Genomic DNA, 20,917 nt, shown 5'->3' with positions numbered 1-20,917 from the left:
GAAACAATTTTTCCATGTCTGGCCAATTCTCTCTGAATCACTTCATCTTTTATAAAAGGTGGTACATTAGACAACAAGATCTTTTTCGCCGTTTGCATCAAAGGCATTACCGTTGTGTAAGAATCATTTATCACGATTCCACTCGCGACAATCTCATTCACTTTGTTCACATCATCCAAGAACAAAACAACTGCACTGTTCATCCTAGATGCTGACAAAATACTTTTGTAACCCACAACTTGCGCGACTGCTATGCTGCACTCCTCTATTGAGCAGCGTTCCGCGGGGATGACCTTAATGCCATTCCTCCGCGTTAGCTTATCAAGCGGTACGTTTTCGGACGCTGCCATTTCAAACAGCACACGCTGAACAACAGCGCTTTACTTTCCCTAACTCCAGCAAAAAAAGAACCAAAACACCAACAGCTTGAGCTTTGCCAAAGAATAAAGAAAAGATAGAAACTCACTCAGCCCGCAGGCACACGCTCTCACACTCCACACCTGCCCACCTCAACCGCTCACGCATGCGCACAGAGAGAGAGAGAGAGAGAGAGAGAGAGAGATTGAGAAGCATACTTTTAGGGTGCATGAAAGTGATGGAGTGAGCAGAAATGTTCCGGAAGCCGATGTGTGCCCGAGGGAGTGGAGCTCCTCCTCCACTGACCTCCAGCTGTAAATGAGGAGGTGCATGCAGACTTCTGCTGTAGTTACATCTCACCTGACACTGAGGACGAGAACAGAACAGACCTGTGCTGTTTCACACTCACTCATTGCGCCTCGAAACTCTCAGACAGAACACCTGAGGGAAAAGCTTTGAACATCACCAGTCACGAGTGAGGGACTGTGACAGCTCCTAATAGATCTGATGTCAACTAGACATCTAAACTCAAAAACATGTTTAAAAGTTTTGGGTCGGTGAGAAGTCTCTTATGCTCACAGAGGCTGCGCACACACACACACACACGCGCGCACACAGACACGCATTTTTGACCAAATAAATGAATTTTTTTTGTGTATGTTTGTTCAAATTGCTTTATTAAAATGTACTGAAGCAACATCATTTTTGAACATTTGATCACAAATTAATTTCATTATGTTAAATCCACAAAATGTGTAAAATGGAACTTAACTTAATCACATAATGACTTCATGTGACTACATTTTTGTTGACAACTAACTGGGCAGTTGATCTGCAGTTCCCAGCATGCTTTGCGTGGGACTGAAATGGGAGAGTACATTTTTTAATTAGGTGTTATTTTATAGGTTTTTCAATAAAGAGAAAGACTTGTTAGTTTTTAATGTTCAGTTATGTTGAAGATTTATGTTTTTGTGTTTTGAGGGGACCTTTGCGCAGAAGAGGGGTGCTTGTGCTCAGGCTGTGATTGGTTACATGACGACCATGATGTGTGCTGTGTAAGGGATAATGTACAGCGAGGCGGTTGTTATAGCGAATACAACACCGACAGGCTGATCGGGAGCCTGACGAAGAGCGGAGGGGTCTTGAATCAGCCTGAAGGGGTTGTATTCGCTATAACAACCGCCTCGCTGTACATTATCCCGCTTATTACATGGCTACCTACCAAATAAATCAATAATTTGACAAAATCTTAATTTAAAAAAGAATTTATTGATTTAAAAACGACTGCATTGTTTCCGTTAAAGAACACCGTGTCCATGGCAACGCTCTGTTTTTCATGGCAACGGTGTGTTATACTTAGCAGCGGTCTGTTATCACGAAATAACATTGAGAACGCTTAACCACTCCCTTCAAACCGTTAGTCTGCTATGAGCAGAGATGGAGAGGAGGAGTGCTGAAGTAAAACCCTGCCCTCTGTTCAATATTCCCTTTCACTTGGAAATACGTCACAACACTGGAGAAAAGTCGTTTGCAACTTCCTGTTCACGGGGTTAAATGCAATGTGTTTACGCGGTATTAGGTTAAAAAAAGTCATTATTTTACGCATGCTGTACATTATTGTTGCTCCTCTATGCCCTGCCTTTCTGAAACGCGTCGATTTTTACAAAGCTCATCGTTCTGAAAAGCTTGGTGTGCTCTGATTGGCCAGCGATCTAGTGCATTGTGATTGGCCCAAAAAAACGTAAGAGTGTGACGGAAATGTCACGCCCCTTACTATATTTGAAACATCAGCTCCCAAAGGAAGGTGATAATGTTGGTACTAACTACCTTATCAAATTAGATCAACTACCTAGATCGTATCAGATTAGTAAGGTTTTATTTCATTGGGGACATAATTACTGATTATAATGAAATACTGTCTTTTTACGCGTCGCACCGTGATACAGGTGTGAGAACACTATGTAAACATAAAACTATGTCTGCATTTATGATTGTAGAAACGAGAAGCAAGCGATACTCTACACTGCTCAAAACTCGCATTTGAATAGTAAGTAGCAAATTCTTAATATATGAAAACATACTTACAGGCTGTGTGTAGTCAAAGCGCCAGAATGTACTTGCAAAGATGTATTGCCCACTTTTTAGAATCAGCCTTTGTGCACAGCCGGCCTTGTACTCCCACTGGAAACAGTCCTCCGAAAAATGCGCAGCACACAGTCAATTTAGTTGTTGTTGTTGTACTGTCCTGGAACAGTGTTGTAAATAAAGCTTAAGCACTGTTTTTTAATTGTGTCCTCTTTTGGAAGGCCAAACAAAGTAGTTTGGCTTTCGTAACGAAAAACACAGCGTCTCCACGACATGGCAGCGCCGGCGGCAACAATAATACAGCGAGAATAAAAGTTACGCTTTCTTTCTTTGCGTATACATTAGGGTGGTGTTTTACAAAACTCTGCCCCCACATACTGACGTAGATTTGTGGGGGCGTGTTTAAACTAAGCGTTTTAGGAAGGCGTGGCTGAGCCTTAACTTTTATAAAGAATAAGTTTGACACTTTGAGCTTTGTAACTGCAGATTTTATGCTTGCACTAACAGCTACATAACACACTAAAGAAAAAGAGAAACAAGAAATCGCATCATATGACCCTTTTTAAGTTTATTAAGTTGGTTCAAAAAAATATAATTAGCTTAAATGAACTTGTTTTTCTTTTTCTTGCTGACCAACCTAACTAATTGTATGGAAACATTTTCCATGATTGAATTAAGTTCATTGAACAAACAATTTTTTTCACTTCAGTAATATTGTGAAATATTATCACTGTTTTCTATTTTAAATCCCTCTTAAAATGGGCCTAGTGATGCCCCTGCTCATAACCTCTGGCACTTGCTGCATATTCTCTGAATCACTTCAGCTTATGCATCCATTGACCAAAGAGAATTGTGAAAGACAGTTCCAAGAAATCGCTGTATTCTTACTTGATTTCAATCGGATGTGGCTCTTTCATATGCCCTCAAAACGGATCTTACGCATTACTATCCGTCAAATGCTCTGTCAGAATGATTTCTGTTTTATAGACAAGCTGTTTGGGAATTTGTCATCCCTAGCTAAATATACGCTTATGTTATGGATCTTACTCCTGACATCTGATGTGATGAGCCATATTCAAAACCATTGTGAAATAGCCCACACAAACCTGTTGCTGCACACCACTTAAATACTTAGGTAAAGTTGGTTTATAAATAAAATTACATTAATTCACCAAAGGGATTTTTTACTATCCGAAGGTTGTAGCATGTTCCCAGTGACCAGTCTGACTTACTACAGGTGAGATTTTTTTACAAAAACTCCCTTACTGTACGTACAGTTGACAAATATGTTTTTTTTTAAATTACAGTAATTCACAGTACGTTTTTTTTCGTGTTCAAAAGGCTGTAGTGCTTTCCTACGGACCAGACTGACTTACTACAGGTGAAATTTTGACAATACCTCCCTTACTGTACAATTATCAAATATGTTTATGTAATATTATTACATAATAATATTATTCCCCTTTGTGAAATTTCAGCTCAAAATATATCCCCCAGATAATTTATTACTATTAGCTTGTCAAATTTTCCCTTTTTTGGTTGTGAGCTAAAACGCTCCGTTTTTGTGTGTTTCCCTTTAAATGCAAATGAGCTGCTGCTTCCCGCCCCGTTCGTTCACAGAAGACGGTAACGTTAAATACTTTACACGAGGTTCGGATACTCACAAAACACACGAATATCAGTCATCTAAAATCTCAGAAATAACCAGTAGTGGTGGAGTGCGGCTTTACAGAGAGACCCAGGAAGAGGTTGTCACTTTTAGACTGCTCCTGGATGTTTTGAATGGTTAGTGGATACATTTCTGTAACGTTAGTTGTGGAGTTAAGTTACATTGATTCATATGTTTCTGGGGGATTTCCGTTGAAAATAAAATGAATCCACGGCTCTCTTGTCTCATCTGAGGCTCGGACTCTAAATAGTGTTCTGTGCTCGTCTGTGCAGCCAACGACAGAACAGTTTGCATGCTTTGATCGAACTTTTGCCATTGCGTTAGAACGGCGTACACTGTTGTCGCTTTGAAAACCAAATGGCGGCGGCGCAGTGGATGGAAACGTGCAGATTAGGGGCGGTAATAATATTATATATAAAAAATCCCCTTCATAAATCAGAAGGGGAGCGAAATCTGATGGGCTTATTTTTTGACATGCTCGCTGAGAAATGCTTATCAAAACGAAGTTACTGGGTTGTCACTTTTCACGTTTTCTGGGTTGGTAGATGAACGGATTATAGCACTTAAACATGGAAAAGGTCATATTTTCATATCCCCTTTAACCTCCCTCACACAATATTCAAACTGTATGTTCTTCAATAAAAACAATAGTTATTAAAGGAGGAAATTTGATTTGCGTTTACATGTTGAATGTGTCAATGTTTTAGTAACAGTTATTGTAAAACATAATACGTTTTTTATGATTGAAATATTTTCCCTGTTGCAGATGGACGTACCTAAAAAAACAACCTTTTTAATTTAATAAAATCACGTTTTTGTACATTTTATTCAGTGTACAAATATAATACTTGAATCAATATTAAATATCATGTAATAGTTTAAACTATATCTAATTTATTTAATATTTATTTATAATACATAAATATACTTTCTAAATAAGACATTCTGAGTTGTTCAAAGTTATAATTTAGGCTACATGTTATGTGTTTATGAGCATTTTAATTTCAATTAGAGTTTTGATTATTTAATTATATAAATAAATCTTAATTAAATTATTTTAAGTCATCCTGCATCCATTGGATGTTTGCTGATGGCCCCTAGTTGGGCCTGGGCTCCTGCTTGAAAACCACTGCTCAAACTCCTTAAGCTGATGTAAAATCACTTCATTTTGTGGTCTTGAATGGGTTATTGCTTTACTATTATAACAGAAATCCCAGCATTGTCTACTTGGGCCTCGTTTGTCATTTAGCCTTCACATTCGATCCCTTTTGTATTTTCAGCTGTACTGATACTGATAAGCCATTGTTTCAGCTGAGAATATATGTCTGTATTAAACATTGTGCACTGATGTCATGAAGTGCATTGCGAACCATTCTGGTGGAAACAAGGTGCAAAAACTGTTTTTGTGTGTGTGTGTGTGTGTGTTCATGAGTGTTTGTGTGTATATGTGTCCTAATGCTTCTCTCAGGGGTGTGTGAGGTACAGATAAAAGGCATTGGATATATAAAGAGCCTCTCTGTGAGACGCCTCTTATCTCAGTGTTACTGTTAGCCAGCACATCCTCTGTTGCCCGCCTGATATTAATACCCCTCTAATGAGAGAAACAATCACACACAGTCTCACATACACAAACTATCTCTATACTCCTGTGCCACAGCTCCCCAAGGCCCCGGATACACACACTAACACAGAGACAAACACACACACAATCACATTAATCAAGGCCGTAGGGACACAGACCCGCAACACAGAGTAAATTACAGCAGGAAAGAGACATGTTTCAGACCGGCCACTAATGATTTCCCATGAGCACACACCACAGGGAGCATTGGGGAAGAATGTGTGGGTGTCTGGGATTAGATTGGATAGTGTACATGCAGGCTTGGCATTGATAGTGCTGAGTGTGTTAACATGAACGCTGATCGGAGAGCGTTTGATGTGTCCAGGTTTGAGCAGTAGCATTGCTAAAAGCAACACTGTGAGTTTGAAATGAAAGTTGTGATAGTCTTTTCTTCTCTATATTGTGACGTATATCCGAGTTAAACTGCTACTTGAATAAGAAAAAATGTTGAACGGGACTTGATTGTTGTAGTTTGCCATTGCTGTGATATATAATAAATACTGCAATATTTCATTAAAAAATAAGAATTGTCAATTTAATTTATTTTCAAGTAAATTTTTAGTAGCAAATCTATTTTATTAAGTACGACATTAAATTGTTTCCTACAATATATCAGCGAAAAATACGTTTTGTCAGGAGTTCGTTGGTTTGTTTGTGTTATAGTTTGTTTTTGTTCCTGTTTTCCTGTTCCCGGTCAGGCTGCTGATTATGTTTATTTGTTTTCATATAGTTACCCATTAGTTTAGTCTAGCTTGGTTTCCTTTTTTTCTATCACTGTATTTACAGCCCTGTGTTTCCTTTGCTCTGGGTCAGTTTTGGGTAGTTTTGCTCCAGAAATCTCCTGCGTGTTTGTTTTGTTTATAAATGAAGACTGTTTATTTTGGATTCCTCTTTGTCTTCATGCAATCCATACAGCCACCGTTACATTATTCACAGTACAGTACCGGTATTAAATTTTCAATTTTAAAGTACTTTACTGGCATAATTGGGTTTACATACAATATTACCAAACAGGTAATATTGAAAAATATTGTCGCAATTGGGCGGACACCTTGCATGTCCGAAACTGCTGCTTTTCAGGAAATGGAAAAAACACATTATTTTTTAAATAATTAAACATTGAGTTGTCAAATTTGATATCGTCGCTTTATATATGCTCTGACACTTGCATGTGTTATTGTATTATTAACACTTTGACCAAAAAACAAGCTTAAATGGAGGTTTCTGACCAGTACATTTTTGAGAATTTCGGACATACATGTTTTGTCCAACTAGAACTGCCACATCTGAGGCAGTTAGTGCATCATTTATGTTTTCATAAACGTACAAGTTATAAAGTTTATCATAGCTATATATAGTGTTCCTTGAGTAAAGAAAATGATGTACTTAATCAAAGAACCATTTTTTTAACCCTTGCATTGCAAACATGCAGAGATGGTCCAAAATGTGTGCGGCACTTCATTCACGATAGAGGCGAGGTGGAGTTATACTGACAGTTTGAAGATCCAATGGAGTTACGAGGTTTAGTCATTACCTCTTTCTAATCATTGGTTAAATATTTGCAAAACACACAGACGTACAGTAAAAGGTTATCAATAGTAATGATTTATGAAAAAAATTTCGACAGGAACGGTAAACAGCATTACAACAACATAACATTTTATTAAAATTAGGTTCTAATTAATTAGTAAAATAATATAAAATTATCACATTTTAATATATAATACTTATCTAGACATTATGGACAAAAAAAAAGTTGGTTTCTACAGGTGTGCAGTTGAAAATTGGCTGCAATTGATAGTTAATGGTTTTTTCCTAAATAACATCTGCATTTGTTTTGTTTCTTAAGTAAATTGGAAACCATTGAAATCACCATTCATCAGTTCGGGTTAGAATCCTTCGGAGCTGTTCCAGTGTAAATGACTCCTGCCTAAATCCCCCTTATAGTTTACCATGTCTCAGGAGGGGAGAGGGTGGGGGAGTGTTTAAATGTTTCATTTGAAGTCTGAAGATAAAGCTGCTTTGTGCTTTCTCCGTCAAAGACATCCAAAACAGCTTTACAAGCACATTTAGGTGAGGCAACTACATGTGTACCACTAACTGTATCCAAAAATAGATTTTTAGTGGAGTTTAAGAAAGAATCATTTTGCATTATGATTGATGTGCTTGTTTGTAGCTTATACCGGTGTTCAAAAAGACATTTACATCCTTATGCCAGTAGATGGCAGCATGTACAGTTGTTATAAGTGAATTCATGAAAGATTTATTCAACTGATTTGTTCAAAAGCACTGATTCATTCAGCAATATAGAAAGTGACAATAATGTGTCTAAAACTTAAATTACTCATTAACTTTTAGAAAGGCCCGTTCACAAAGAACGATAACCATAAAGACAACTAATGATAACTTTATTAGCATCCACACCTGCGGACGATATTGAGCTCTATAAAACAGGATCGATTCTGATTGGCTGTTAATGTGTTTCTCGTTCATCTTCTGGAAAAAAAAAAAGTGAAAGTTTCAGAAAGTGATTCCAACAACAATATTGTTTCTCTCTGATGTTATTGTTATAGTTGTGGTGTGGACTGTTTACATTGCTATTCTTTTACATTTAGAACAATCTATATTATCATTATAGATATCATCCCTGGTATGAAATTAGCCTTTACTCTTGTTTATTGAATTGTCGCATACAACCAATAATGTTGTCGGTCTGAATATATGCACTCCTTTGATTACTTTGACCTTATATATAGTTTTGTGTTTAAACATGTATTACAAACAATATTGCTCATCAGTTTTTTTTTATAAACAGGCTAGCTTTCAACTTACCCTAGCTATTTTTATATAGAGTAGTTTGTAACTTGCTACCTGCTCATTTTAAATCGCTTGGGTTTTGAGTCCGATATCCTGTGACCCGAGGAACCACAGAGAAAAGCAATAGTAGAAAGTGTTGCTGTGCTGGAATATGTTGCATCAGGATTGCATTTGTGTCAAGACTCTCTGATCTGATCTTCCGCCGTACCGCTTTTGTCTCTGTCTAGTTCTGTGTCTTTTGTTCTTTCTCTTAATCTCTTTCACACACAAACACACTCACATGCACATCAACAGTATCTATTTACCCTCCCCTGGGCTGTTTGCTAGAAAGAGCTTCTATTGATCTACGCTGATAATCATGTCGTTTAGCTCAACAGCAGTTTGTTGGTATATTTGTTGGTGTGTGCAAATTTTATGAATGACTGTAGGGTGAATCCGATCACCCCACCCACTGATGTTTCAGAACATGTTAAAAAGTGTATCTTCTTGTAATGTTTAGCCGCAGCGACCAATCCCGCAGCAGTCCCCGTTCGCATGAAGATGTCCTTGTACTATTGATCTCCTTTCCCGGATCCCATCAGAATTCCACAACCTGTTTACCCAGACACACACATACTCATTCATGAACAAGCAGGCACAATACGCCACAAGCATTACATGGCAAAATTACGCCCTGGACCAGCCCCCATGGGAAATTAAACCAGCGGCAAATCATTAAACCACAAGCTAAACATTAAGAAGCATTTGCATTTTTATTGCACCTGAAAGAATGGCAAGACTCCATTATCTCACACCGCCAGCATGGTAGCGGAGTATTAGTATTATTATGTTGTCCCGTATAAAAACAATGGCATTTAGCGCGGATGAGAAGGGGAACGAGAGGCTTGTTTACTTTCGCAATGTCTGCAAAGGGTTATGATTATTGAAAGAGCGCAGCCAGAGTGTCTGACAGACTCAACAATGCCTCGTTTTGTTATGTAAATCCTATTGTCATCGAACACAAACAAACAAACAGGAGGCAAATGCGGCACCATCAGCCAGACAATTAGCTGAACGGGGAATAAGTTTTGCAGGGACAGTTTGTCTCATTAATTGCTTTCTCAGCTGGATGTCTTCCAGGACTCCAGGACTGTGTCCAAGAGTGATCACACTCAGCCCGCCAATCTTCTCCTGTTCACAGGTGAGCGGGATATGTGCGCACGCGCCCCCGCGGGTGTCTCGAGCTGTGGCCCTGTCGAGAGAACACGCGCCAGCCCCGCCGCTGCCCCACAACCGCCCTTCGGTGAACTTTGACCCCGATGAGACCCTCTTTGGACGCCGCAGGTAACGTCATGATTCAATATTTGCATTTTGTATATGAAGTGATTTAAAGAAACCGCAGTCAGTTAACATGAAAACTTGAAAAATGTGTCTCATACAGTAACAGGCAACATGATAATGTAAAGTCATCTATTGTTTAAATGCATGTTTTGATCTTATTGTGAATGAAAACTTCTCTCTGGTGACGTATGCAGGATTTCTCCAATTTTGTCAGCTTAACCCCTCCCCTTTTTACATTTGACCTCAAGCTTGCCTTCAGATCTGTCTCTATCCAGCCAGAAACTGATCAATAGAACCAAGTCCCTGTCCTACATTTTTTTCTTTTTCGATAACAGGGCGGCCCATTCATATGCTTGTGAAAGCTGGAGACTGGAAACGCAAGCTCATGCAGAGAAGTTTGCATTGTTGCATTCCAAAGTTCAAGTTCGGTGAACTTTGACCTGTGAATTTGTATCAAATGAACCAACAGACTTAAAGCTGAGCTGAAAACAAATAATGACTTAAATTCCAGTCCGTTCCTCAAATAAAGCTATTTTGAATACCGTTACTTGAAATAAATCGGCACTTTTATGGTACTTAATGCTTTTGGAGCTTAACTGCCTCACAGATTCTAATGGCTGATCTTGTTATTCAGCAGTATTGAAACATGAGTATGGCCTGACTACTCTTAACCCTCAGCTCCTAAAATGACAATCAGCTGCTGAAAACACACATTTCTGTTTTACTTGAATCTCTCAAGTGCTTTAAACAATCCACTCAAGAAGGCTGCAAAGCATTGCTGCTAAAGCCAATTCTGTGAAAATAAAAGGAGTGAATAATAAATGTGAATGATGGGAATTACAGCCAACCATAATAGCGTTCTCATGCATCTCTTCATACAGCTCACATCTTCTGATGCTGTTTGTGTGGAATGTATTGAGATGCTGTAATAGATTCTCCACTTCAGCGCCTCTGAAACACTCACTCTCACTCGCTCTCTTTCTCTGACTCGATCTCGTCCTTCGTGGTTTTCTCTGTATACTGTAGATTTACTGACCTTTTTAGGGGTCTTCCAACCCACTCAAACAGTCTGTTCCATATTTTTGAGGATTTGAGTGATGCTGTGTGCAGGGGCATCATGCACCTTTTTTCTACTTCTGTACTTTTCCTCCACATCTTTTCCTATTAAAAATAAGACATGACCAAAAAAGCTTTTTTAACAATTTAGTAGTTTATTACTTTGAGTGTATTACTTGATTCTAAGGTTTGAGTAAAATGTCCCTAAATGTATGTATATTAATAATATGTAGCCTACGTTAACTTTTTACATTAATACAAAGTATCTAAATAAATATGTAAATAAATAAAATGTTATATTATAATATGTAATAATGTGTTAATGCTATGTCTGTCATACACTACTGATTAAAAGTTTTTTTTTTTTATGTATTTGAAAGAAGGTTTGTATTTACCAAGACTTAATTTATTTGATCAAAGATACAGTAATATATGTGATGGAATTCTCAGCATCATTACTCCAGTCTTCAGTGTCACATGATCCTTCAGAATTCATTCTAATTTGCTGATTTGGTGCTTAAAGGTTTAGTTCACCCAAAAATGAAAATTCGGTCAGTAATTACTCACCCTCGTGTTGTTCCAACCCCGTAATACTTTCGTTCATCTCACAAATAAACACAAATTAAGATATTTTTGATTAAACATGCCCACACAGAAGAAAATTAATAGATAAATAATTTGTTTAGTTTTTTGCGCACAGAAAGTATTCTCGTCGCTTGATAAAGTTATGGTTGAGCCACTGTAGTCACTTGGACTATTTTAACGATGTCTTTAATACATTTCTGGGCTGGCAAGTTTAAATTACAATAGAAGCCTATGGAGTGAGACAGCTCTCAGATTTAATCAAAAAATATCTTAATTTGTTTTCCGAAGATGAACGAAAGTCTTACGGGTTTGGAACAACATGAGGGTGAGTATTTACTGACAGAATTGTCATTTTTGGGTGAACTAACCCTTTAAGAAACATTTCTTATTATTATCTATGGGCGGGTAAATCTATGGTCTTTTTCAGATCTTTCGATCTAATGGACAAAATAAGTACAATTTACATTTGAATGCGCCCGGAAATGACAGAAAAACATAGTATCAACTTTCGTTTCTGCTGTTTTGAGTGCTTGTGTTAGAAATCAGGAATGGTGAGAGAACATTGCGCTCAGTACGTTTTTTGTCTTCCAATCAAAAAGTCAGCCGTCAGCCGACAAAGTTTAAATCTAGCGCGCTTCCCATAATGTTTACGCATTAAGTCAATATGCGGAGAGTAGGCGGTCTTTTGTGGCTGTTCGAACGCATTTAATCGACCACATAAGTGTCTACACTATAAAAGCAATCCAGTCTGTGTTTTCAACTGGAAGTGGTCGAAAGTGGACAAGCTCAAAATGTTTTAGAACCCGTTTACACCATATACTGTCAATGGTTTACACCTGTATTTTGCGTCGACAAAAAAAGGCATCTTAAAGCTACACTGTGTAGGAATTACTCCCATCTAGCGGTGAAATTGTATATGACTACCAGCTGAATATTACTTTCTAGCCCCTCCCATTCCGAGGGTGTTTTAACTCCTACGGTGGCCGTATTATTTCAAGTCTGCCGGCAGTCGCGAGTAATCTCCCCCTCGCATTCGTCACGGTGCCACTGAGTGTAAAAACACGAAAGGCAAAGCTTGAATTTCCAGGTATGTCCCTCTTTGGCTAATGTATTTTCAAGATGGAGGCGCAACATGGCTTCCGCCATTCGAGCAACTCACCCGTATGTGTTATAAAGGGCAGATTCTACGCTTACGAGAATACTTGATTAGTTGGTTTAAGTAATTATACATTAATGAGCACATATTATTTGAAAGAACAAAGTGGTTTTTGCTAAGAATCAACTTAAAAAATTACACAGTGTAGAGGTGCTGATTATATAATTAGAATATCATGAAAAAGTTTATTTAATTCAGTAATTCCATTCAAAAAGTGAAACTTGTATATTATATTCATTCATTACACACAGACTGATATATTTCAAATGTTTATTTCTTTTCATTTTGATGATTATAACTGACAACTAATGAAAATCCCAAATTCAGTATCTCAGAAAATTAGAATATTACTTAAGACCAATACAAAAAAAGGATTTTTAGAAATGCTGGCCAACTGAAAAGTATGAATATGAAAAGTATGAGCATGTCCAGCACTCAATACTTAGTTGGGGTTCCTTTTGCCTGAATTACTGCAGCAATGCGGCGTGGCGTGGAGTCGATCAGTCTGTGGCAGTGCTCAGGTGTTATGAGAGCCCAGGTTGCTCTGATAGTGGCCTTCAGCTCTTCTGCATTGTTGGGTCTGGCGAATCACATCTTCCTCTTCACAATACCCCATAGATTTTCTATAGGGTTAAGGTCAGGCGAGTTTGCTGGCCAATTAAGAACAGGGATTCCATGGTCCTTACACCAGGTACTGGTAGCTTCTGGTAAGGACTGGTAAGTCCTGTTGGAAAATTAAATCTGCATCTCCATAAAGTTGGTCAGCAGCAGGAAGCATAAAGTGCTCTAAAACTTCCTGACGGCTGCGTTGACCTTTGAACACAGTGGACCAACACCAGCAGATGACGTGGCACCCCAAACCATCACTGACTGTGGAAACTTTACACTGGACTTCAAGCAACGTGGATTCTGTGCCTCTCCTCTCTTCCTCCAGAGTCTGGGACCTTGATTTCCAAATGAGATGCAAAGTTTTCTCTCATCAGAAAAGAGGACTTTGGTCCACTGTGCTTTATTAAATCCAGAGTCAGCGCAGCCGTCTACCAGGACATTTTCAGAGCACTTCATGCTTCCTTCATTTTACAGCAGGATTTGCACCTGCCCACACTGCCAAAAGAACCAAAACCTGGTTCAATGGCCATGGTGTTACTGTGTAATTACTGTGTGATTTCATGTAATATTCTATTTTTCTGGGATTTTGATTTTGTGGGTTTCATAAGCTGTAAGCCATAATCATCAAAATTATAACAAATAAAGGCTTGAAATATCTCTCTTTGCATGTAATGAGTCTATATAATATATTAGTTTCACCTGTTAAGTTGAATTCTTGAAATAAATCAACTTTTTGATGATATTCTAATTATGTGACCAACACCTATACCCAGGGCCGGATTAACCATTAGGGCAACTGGGCAATTGCCCAGGGGCCCAGGACATCTAAGGGGCCCTGGGCACCGTCAAATATTATGATTAAAATGTCTCCACGATCTGCTTTTGAAGAAATGTCGTAGGATCGTGCATTCTATCAGTTTGCAGTTCTGGCGCCTCCGTCTCAACATACTGTACAGCGCGACGTATATTCACAGGAAATGCAGAGGAACGGGACACTGTAGTTCATAAAAATTAATTATTTGCATGTGCTTTAAAGCCTTGCCGGTTAAACATGTCATACGCTGCTGATGTGCTGTTCTAACGGGCGCTTTTCTGAGCGCAATAACGTTACACCCCGACGCGTACATGCACTAAAAGCCTGTCTAAACAGCGTCTGTTACTGGACTAAGTTATCTTTCGAGTCTTATTGCTCTAATACTGTCAAATACACACAAGGTTTACATAAACAAAGTTGGTTATGTCTAAAGTGAAAGAACAGTAGAAAAAAAGAAGAAAAAAAAATCTGCTTGTCAAATGTGTGTATATTAGACTCGTCGCGGGCAGATCTTAAAGTGACAGTAGCCCTAATAGTAAACATGCAGCCGCTTGTCCTTAAAGGGATAGTTACCCAAAAATAAAAATTATGTCATTATTTACTCACTCTCTAATGTTGTTCCATACATGTATTAATTTCTTTCTTGTGCTGAACCCAAAAGAAGATATTTTGAGGAGTGTGGCTAACCGGGCGGTTGCTGGTCCCCATTGACCATAAAAAACTATTATGGAAGTCACTGGGGTACATCAACTGTTTGGTTACCCACATTCTTCCAAATGACTTTTATTTTCATCAGAAGAGGGAGACTTATTTGGGTTTGAAACGGCTTGAGAGAGTAGGCTAAATGATGACAATTAAAAATGTCCCTGTTAATAAAACAACAAAATACAAAGAGCAAATCCCTCACTCTTGACTGAGAACTTTAATAGTAGCTTTAATAAGAATCAATGTACAATTTATACAGTGAAGTCGATGTTGTGTTTTATTTTCATATTTCATATCATTTAATGACTTTCTTCAATGCTGTTAAATACACATACTGTAGCTGAAAAAATAAATATGTTTATTTCATTTGTATATTAAGTTAAGAAGGGGGGGGGGGGGGGGGGGTCCTACAAGTCATTGTGCCCAGGGGCCTCTGAACTCTTAATCTGGCCCTGCCTATACCAGGAGTAAACAGGGCCATATTTTATATCATATTTTATTAAAAATATATCAAACAAAGATATATATTTTTTAGTGGAAGTTGCCGACTAGATGGGCGACTGATTGATTCTGGGTGGAGGTACATGTGAATTGTGAAATCCAGTGTGTGTTTGTGTATTTGTGCTGTTAGTTGAGGTGTGTGTGTGTTCAGGCTGATGGTGACAGAGAGATGCTCATTAACACAGGCTTTGTCTCCTGCCGTGTGAGTGACATTGAGTCGCCTTCTGTCCCCTCTGTCCTGTGCTGTTCCACTCTCCCTCACTCTGATGAACAGATGAGCCAAAACAGTGTGCTGTTTCTCCACCATAATGTCAATTATCAGTCAAAGCGTCTCAAATCAACTGAGCCTGACAGTAAACGACATGTAATGGAGTAGATCACGTTTCAAACTGCGTTTGACCCCATCCCCATTTTCATTTTTCTTCATGCCCCTCATTTTCCCCATGAATCCATGTATCTTTGTGCTGGTCTTTTTAATCTTGCCTCTTTGTGCAGATCTCATTTCAGTTTTCATTTTCTTTGAGTCCACATGGCTTATTCTTTCTGCTGCTTTCATACTTTCTCAATTTCCTCTCTGTCTGCTGCAGGGAGTTTATCTCTGGTCTGAGGGGCTTCAGTCAGTTCTACAGTGGTCTCGGAGAATCTTTGTGCAGCAAAGAGCCGACGGCACTCAACAGCTCCCTCTGCTGGAACGGACAGGAGATGACAGACAAGTGAGTTTATCATTTGTGGCAGCACTGATGGCCACATGCTAATACTGTTTTTTTTTTCTTTTCTTTTTTTCATTTTAGTCTCACAATATAGTGTCTTTTAGCATATAATTAGGCCATAAATGTTCATTAAAAAGTAAGTAAATTCATTAAGTGGCATCATTCCACTTGCAGATATAGTCCCTGACATGTAAACTAAGATTAATAGTTGTTCTCAATGGGTGCTGTGCAGCAGAACAATTGTTTCACATCCTTGCGGGTTACTATGGGCAAGGGTCCATAGTAACCGCAATGTGCAATGTCAGGGTAGACAGCATATTTAATTTGATGCTAATAAATGAGTGCATGAGGGAACGAACATAGCCTGATAAATAAGTTGTACTGGCTTAAGTCTGTTTCTTTATTTCCTATTATCACTGTAAAGCTGCTTTGAAACAATCTATATTGTTAAAAGCGCTATACAAATGAAGGTAACTTGACTTAAGGTTCCAGGTCATGTTTTATTTTCTGTTTATCCGCTGGAAAAAAAATTCAGTGTTTCGTCTGCTAAAAGATTGGCATCAGGTAACCTATTGAACGGCTTGTACAACTATCCTGTTTGATTTGTGTCAGGTGTCTTGCTTTACTAAGGATTATTTTTGCATGGCTGTAATGCTATATTGGCCACTCAGCATCCAAGACTCCTATTGTAGCCTATAATATAAGTTATTTCAGGATGGAAGAGGCTTTTATCTCTTTATGACCCACGCACACTCTCTATTAGTGTGTTTATTCTGACAGTTTTTACTAAGTGGGTAAAAGTAGCATATATTACAATAGAGTCAGCCTCCTAAATGCTTTCTAGTATTACTACAATCTCAAAATTGCCCCGAAGAGACATATTGTCCCTGAGCTTGTCACAAATCTTGAAGTCCAAAGAGCTTTCTGAATAAAACAGAGACACAGTGTAAGTGGCTAGTAGCTGAGCAGATGATTGTGTGTGTGTGTGTGTGTGTGTGTGTGTGTGTGTGTGTGTGTATCTAATGAGTTTGGCTGACTCCAGTTCCATCTGACAGGCAACAGGGTGTGAATTGTGATGTGGTCTTTGTGGGGTGACTGATGTCGGGTGGTTTGGTGTTTAATTCGCACTATGACTGCCTGTGCCTGGCCTTTCCGCACGCCCTTTGGAACCCAATTTAAAAATTGTCATATTTTTGAGTCCACCATGTCCCTCGTGCTTCTGTGCCACAACTCTAGCACTCTCTCACAGTGCGAATCAAGTTAATGTTGGCAAATGACAATAAATCTGTGCATCCCTGAACCAAGCAGAAAAGCTTTAAGAGCTGCAGTATCTCATCCTAACGACTTGGAAATATCAGCTCAAAAAGGGAAGTGATCATTAAAGTCAACATGATATCAAAATGGGTCCTATTTACTCTCCTAATGCTCATTCCTGGTCTTAGAACTAATCTTGCAACAGTTCATCAGTGCACATTATTTCAAAGACATCCTAATCTTTAATCACATTGTAATAAATTCCTCGGAAATTACTTTTTCCTTTTTTGCTAATTGTCTGTTGGATAATGTTGACCAATTGCCAAATAGCTTTTTAGGCATTGTTTTAGCAAACTCATATAGTTTGGCTATACATTCTAGTTTAAAATTAGCCATTTTTCGCAATCCAGTGGATTCCTGTCCATTTTCACAGAATATCTCATTAACTCTAAAATACATCACATTATAGAGATAAAATAGGTTGACTTTTAAGTGGACTTTAAAGGATTGTCCATTTTTTTAAGGGTTATCTCAATAAACATTAGATCACAAAATAATTCACAAGTTCACATTTCTTGAAAATATTTGAAAGAAATGCATTTACTGTAGATGCTTCAATTTATTTTCAAATATTATTATATTATATTACATTATATTATAAGCCTAATAAAGAAATGAACTGTTTAGCGTGATATTTTTTAAATTGAATTTGAAGGAACTGGTAATTTAACACATTGCAAAAAAAGTTTTCTCAGGTAACCTAAAATGTACGTTATTCAATAATAATGAATTAGTTTATTTTGTAATGATAGAATTCTGAATTAGCTGCTTGTTTTCAGTTGTTTTTAGGGGTCCTATTGAATAGAAATATCACTTAAAAGTTACAACTGCATTATGTAACCTGTACAGATTTGGTGTGTAAGGTATGTTTTTGCTCAGATGGCTGACATTTCTGTCCAATATAAAAAGGTTTTGCTCAGCAAGAACCAAATTCAGAGGTAGGGAACATTGCTCAATATAGTTAACAGGTAATGCTTTGTGCATGAATGTACTTGCTAAGGAAAAGGTTTCAGACACACTTCCAAGACACCATTGCATCATATAAAATGAGCTAAAACAAAATCAAGTTAGACTTAGCGATAACTATGCAAATATTTATCAATGTCATAAACAGTGACTTATTTTTCATTTTTCAGAGATGTACAGGTTAGCTGGTTAAGTGTTGATATCCTCATAATGTCTGTTCTTGCTTTATCTGTTCATTGTATCCGTCTGGTCACTGTTGGACATGTGTGTCTGTGAGCGAGTGTCAACATTACAGCATTTTATGCGTTGTTTGCTCTCCAGTAAGTTCAGTTGAGGAATGAGTGGGAATGAAATGGCCTGGTCACAACAGCGTGGTGAACAGTTGGCCTTAGGGGACAGACAGCGGTGTCAGGTGGCTCTCGGGCCCTCGGGAGTTAATTAGGACCCATGAGAGAAATAGATAGGGGAAGAGAGAACTAGAATAACCATGCTTTGCCAGAAATGTCTGCTGAATCTCAATGTCATTCCTTAAGGCTTCTAGTGAAATATTATTAATTCTGGAATGCGTTCAGACCCATTTAATGCAATGTATTGAAGACAAGGCGCTCTCTCTCACATTCTGTACTGGGAAGAAAGCCATCTTAATTGTGCCAAAGAATGTCACCGTTTATGTGGCCCTGATATATTAAATAGTCAACTCAAATATGTCAAAGCATAAAGCAAATTCATTAACGCCACAGTCAAATAAACACATCGAGCAGCTACAACAACATTCCTGCTCATTCTTTCATACAAATCTAAACAGTCGAAACTGTGCAGAAATGTTGTTTCATGTCAGGATTAAAACCATTATTATTGCAAAAGATGATTTGATTGTAAAGTTCATTTCTAGCATCCCTGGTGTTGGCAAGAAATTATATTTCCCCTGTGCTGGAGGTAGTGCAGAGGAGCCCTCAATGTCAAGGATCAAGTCACCAAAACTCTGCCACAGATTTCTGCCTTCTAGAGAATCAATTTTAGTATTCTCACTGTCTGCCGCCTTCATTTTAGCCAATGTTTCCTAACCGTTTTGGTCTTATGTACTCCCACAGGCCCATCAGCTCGGCTCAAGTACCCCCTCATCGACTATAAACCAGAAACACACTCCTCATATTATACTAGATATCATTTGGACCATCAGTAATGTTATTAAAATGGTCACCATTACAATAACTCACTGTTAAACTAAAAACAATCGATTCTGTGGGTGAAAAACAGACTCACCAAGGAGCTACATCTGAAGTAGTTTGATAAATACAGAATCTATTATTTAAAAATGAGTTTAGTTTGGTATTTCCTTGTTTGACAGACATTTTATGGGATGAAAATAGGATAGAGAGTTGTTGTGTATAAGTGAGAAAAAACAGCAGTCACAGAAGTCTTCCGCTGTCTTCTTTATATATGCACAGATGTTAAACATAAGCATATTATTTGAATGTTTTGAGAGTGCTGATAATATTATTTTAAAGTCATAATTGATATAAGTTTAGAGAGATTATCCACCTGGTGCGCCACATCACTGTTGTTGCCTACATCAACGAAGAGAGTTTGCGGCAGACGAGCTTGTTCATTTATAACTGTGAGAAATTGGAGGATATTCATTGTGTGTTGTAAACCTTCCTCCGAGTCCTAGAGCACTTCTCTTCCTCACGCTCAATAACCCCCGTCTCCTTCAGCTGTTCCTCAGTTAGCTCATGAAGATCCTCGTGATTGATTCTCGTGGTCTCCAGCGGGTTTGGGCAGTGGGGCATGTTGAATCTCTGAGGGGTGCTCAGTAGGACCATGAGTCTGAGCAGGTTCAGCATGAGTAGCTGGTCCAGACTGTACATCCACGGGGTGTTTAGTCATTTCCTGTAGTAACAGTTGGGTTGCCTGTGCTCCTGCTGTACAATAATGCCTGTTGTGGGTTGTGTTTTTGTTTTTTAGGAATCATAACGTGTCGGGAAGAAATTAAGTATTTTACATTAGAACATGCCAACTTCTGTCTACTTTGAATCATTTTTACATATACAGTACAATATAACATGGCAGTTAACATTAATGCAAACATATTAAACATACTAGCATTTCATTTTATGAAATTATTTTAAAGATTGTGCAGGAGCTGTGTTTTATTTTAATGTATTTTTGTATTTTTAATGCGTACTACCTTTAGAAAATATGGGATCATTAAGATTTTTTAAAAAATAAATTAATAATTTTGTTCAGAAATAATGACAGTAAACACAAATACCATTCTTTTGAACTTTCTATTCATCAAAAAATCCAGATTTTTTTTTTTATCACGGCTTCCACAAATATTAAGCACCACAACTGTTTTTAACATAATAATAATAATTGTTTCTTGAGCTGCAAATCAGCACATTATATGATTTCTGAAGGATGACTGAGGACTGGAGTAATGATGCTGAAAATTCAGTTTTGATATCACAGGAATAAATTACATTTGAAATGATATTAAAATAGGAAACAGTTAAACTTGTGATTATTTATATATATATACACTTTTTTTTTTTTTTTTTTTTTTTTTTTTTTTTTTATTACAATATTACAGTTTTTGACTGTAGATTTGATGAGCCTAAGAGACTTCTGT

At 37.9% G+C, this 20,917-nt stretch overlaps 1 protein-coding gene across 3 annotated transcripts in view; it reads left to right on the top strand.

Annotated features, from left to right (window-relative positions):
* The window catches only part of gpc3 (glypican 3), a 146,060-nt gene that overhangs the window by 79,320 nt on the left and 45,823 nt on the right, over positions 1–20,917 (top strand). For all 3 annotated transcript variants that reach the window (XM_079631692.1, XM_079631694.1, XM_079631693.1), the window contains exons 4-5: positions 9,730–9,872; positions 15,883–16,008. In XM_079631692.1, coding sequence (XP_079487818.1) covers positions 9,730–9,872; positions 15,883–16,008 — 269 coding nt within the window. The remainder of the gene's footprint in view (positions 1–9,729; positions 9,873–15,882; positions 16,009–20,917) is intronic.

The sequence above is a fragment of the Phoxinus phoxinus genome (genome assembly GCF_949152265.1).
Source record: "Phoxinus phoxinus genome assembly, chromosome: 12".
NCBI lineage: Eukaryota > Metazoa > Chordata > Actinopteri > Cypriniformes > Leuciscidae > Phoxinus > Phoxinus phoxinus.
This window is presented reverse-complemented; position numbering and strand designations above follow the sequence as displayed.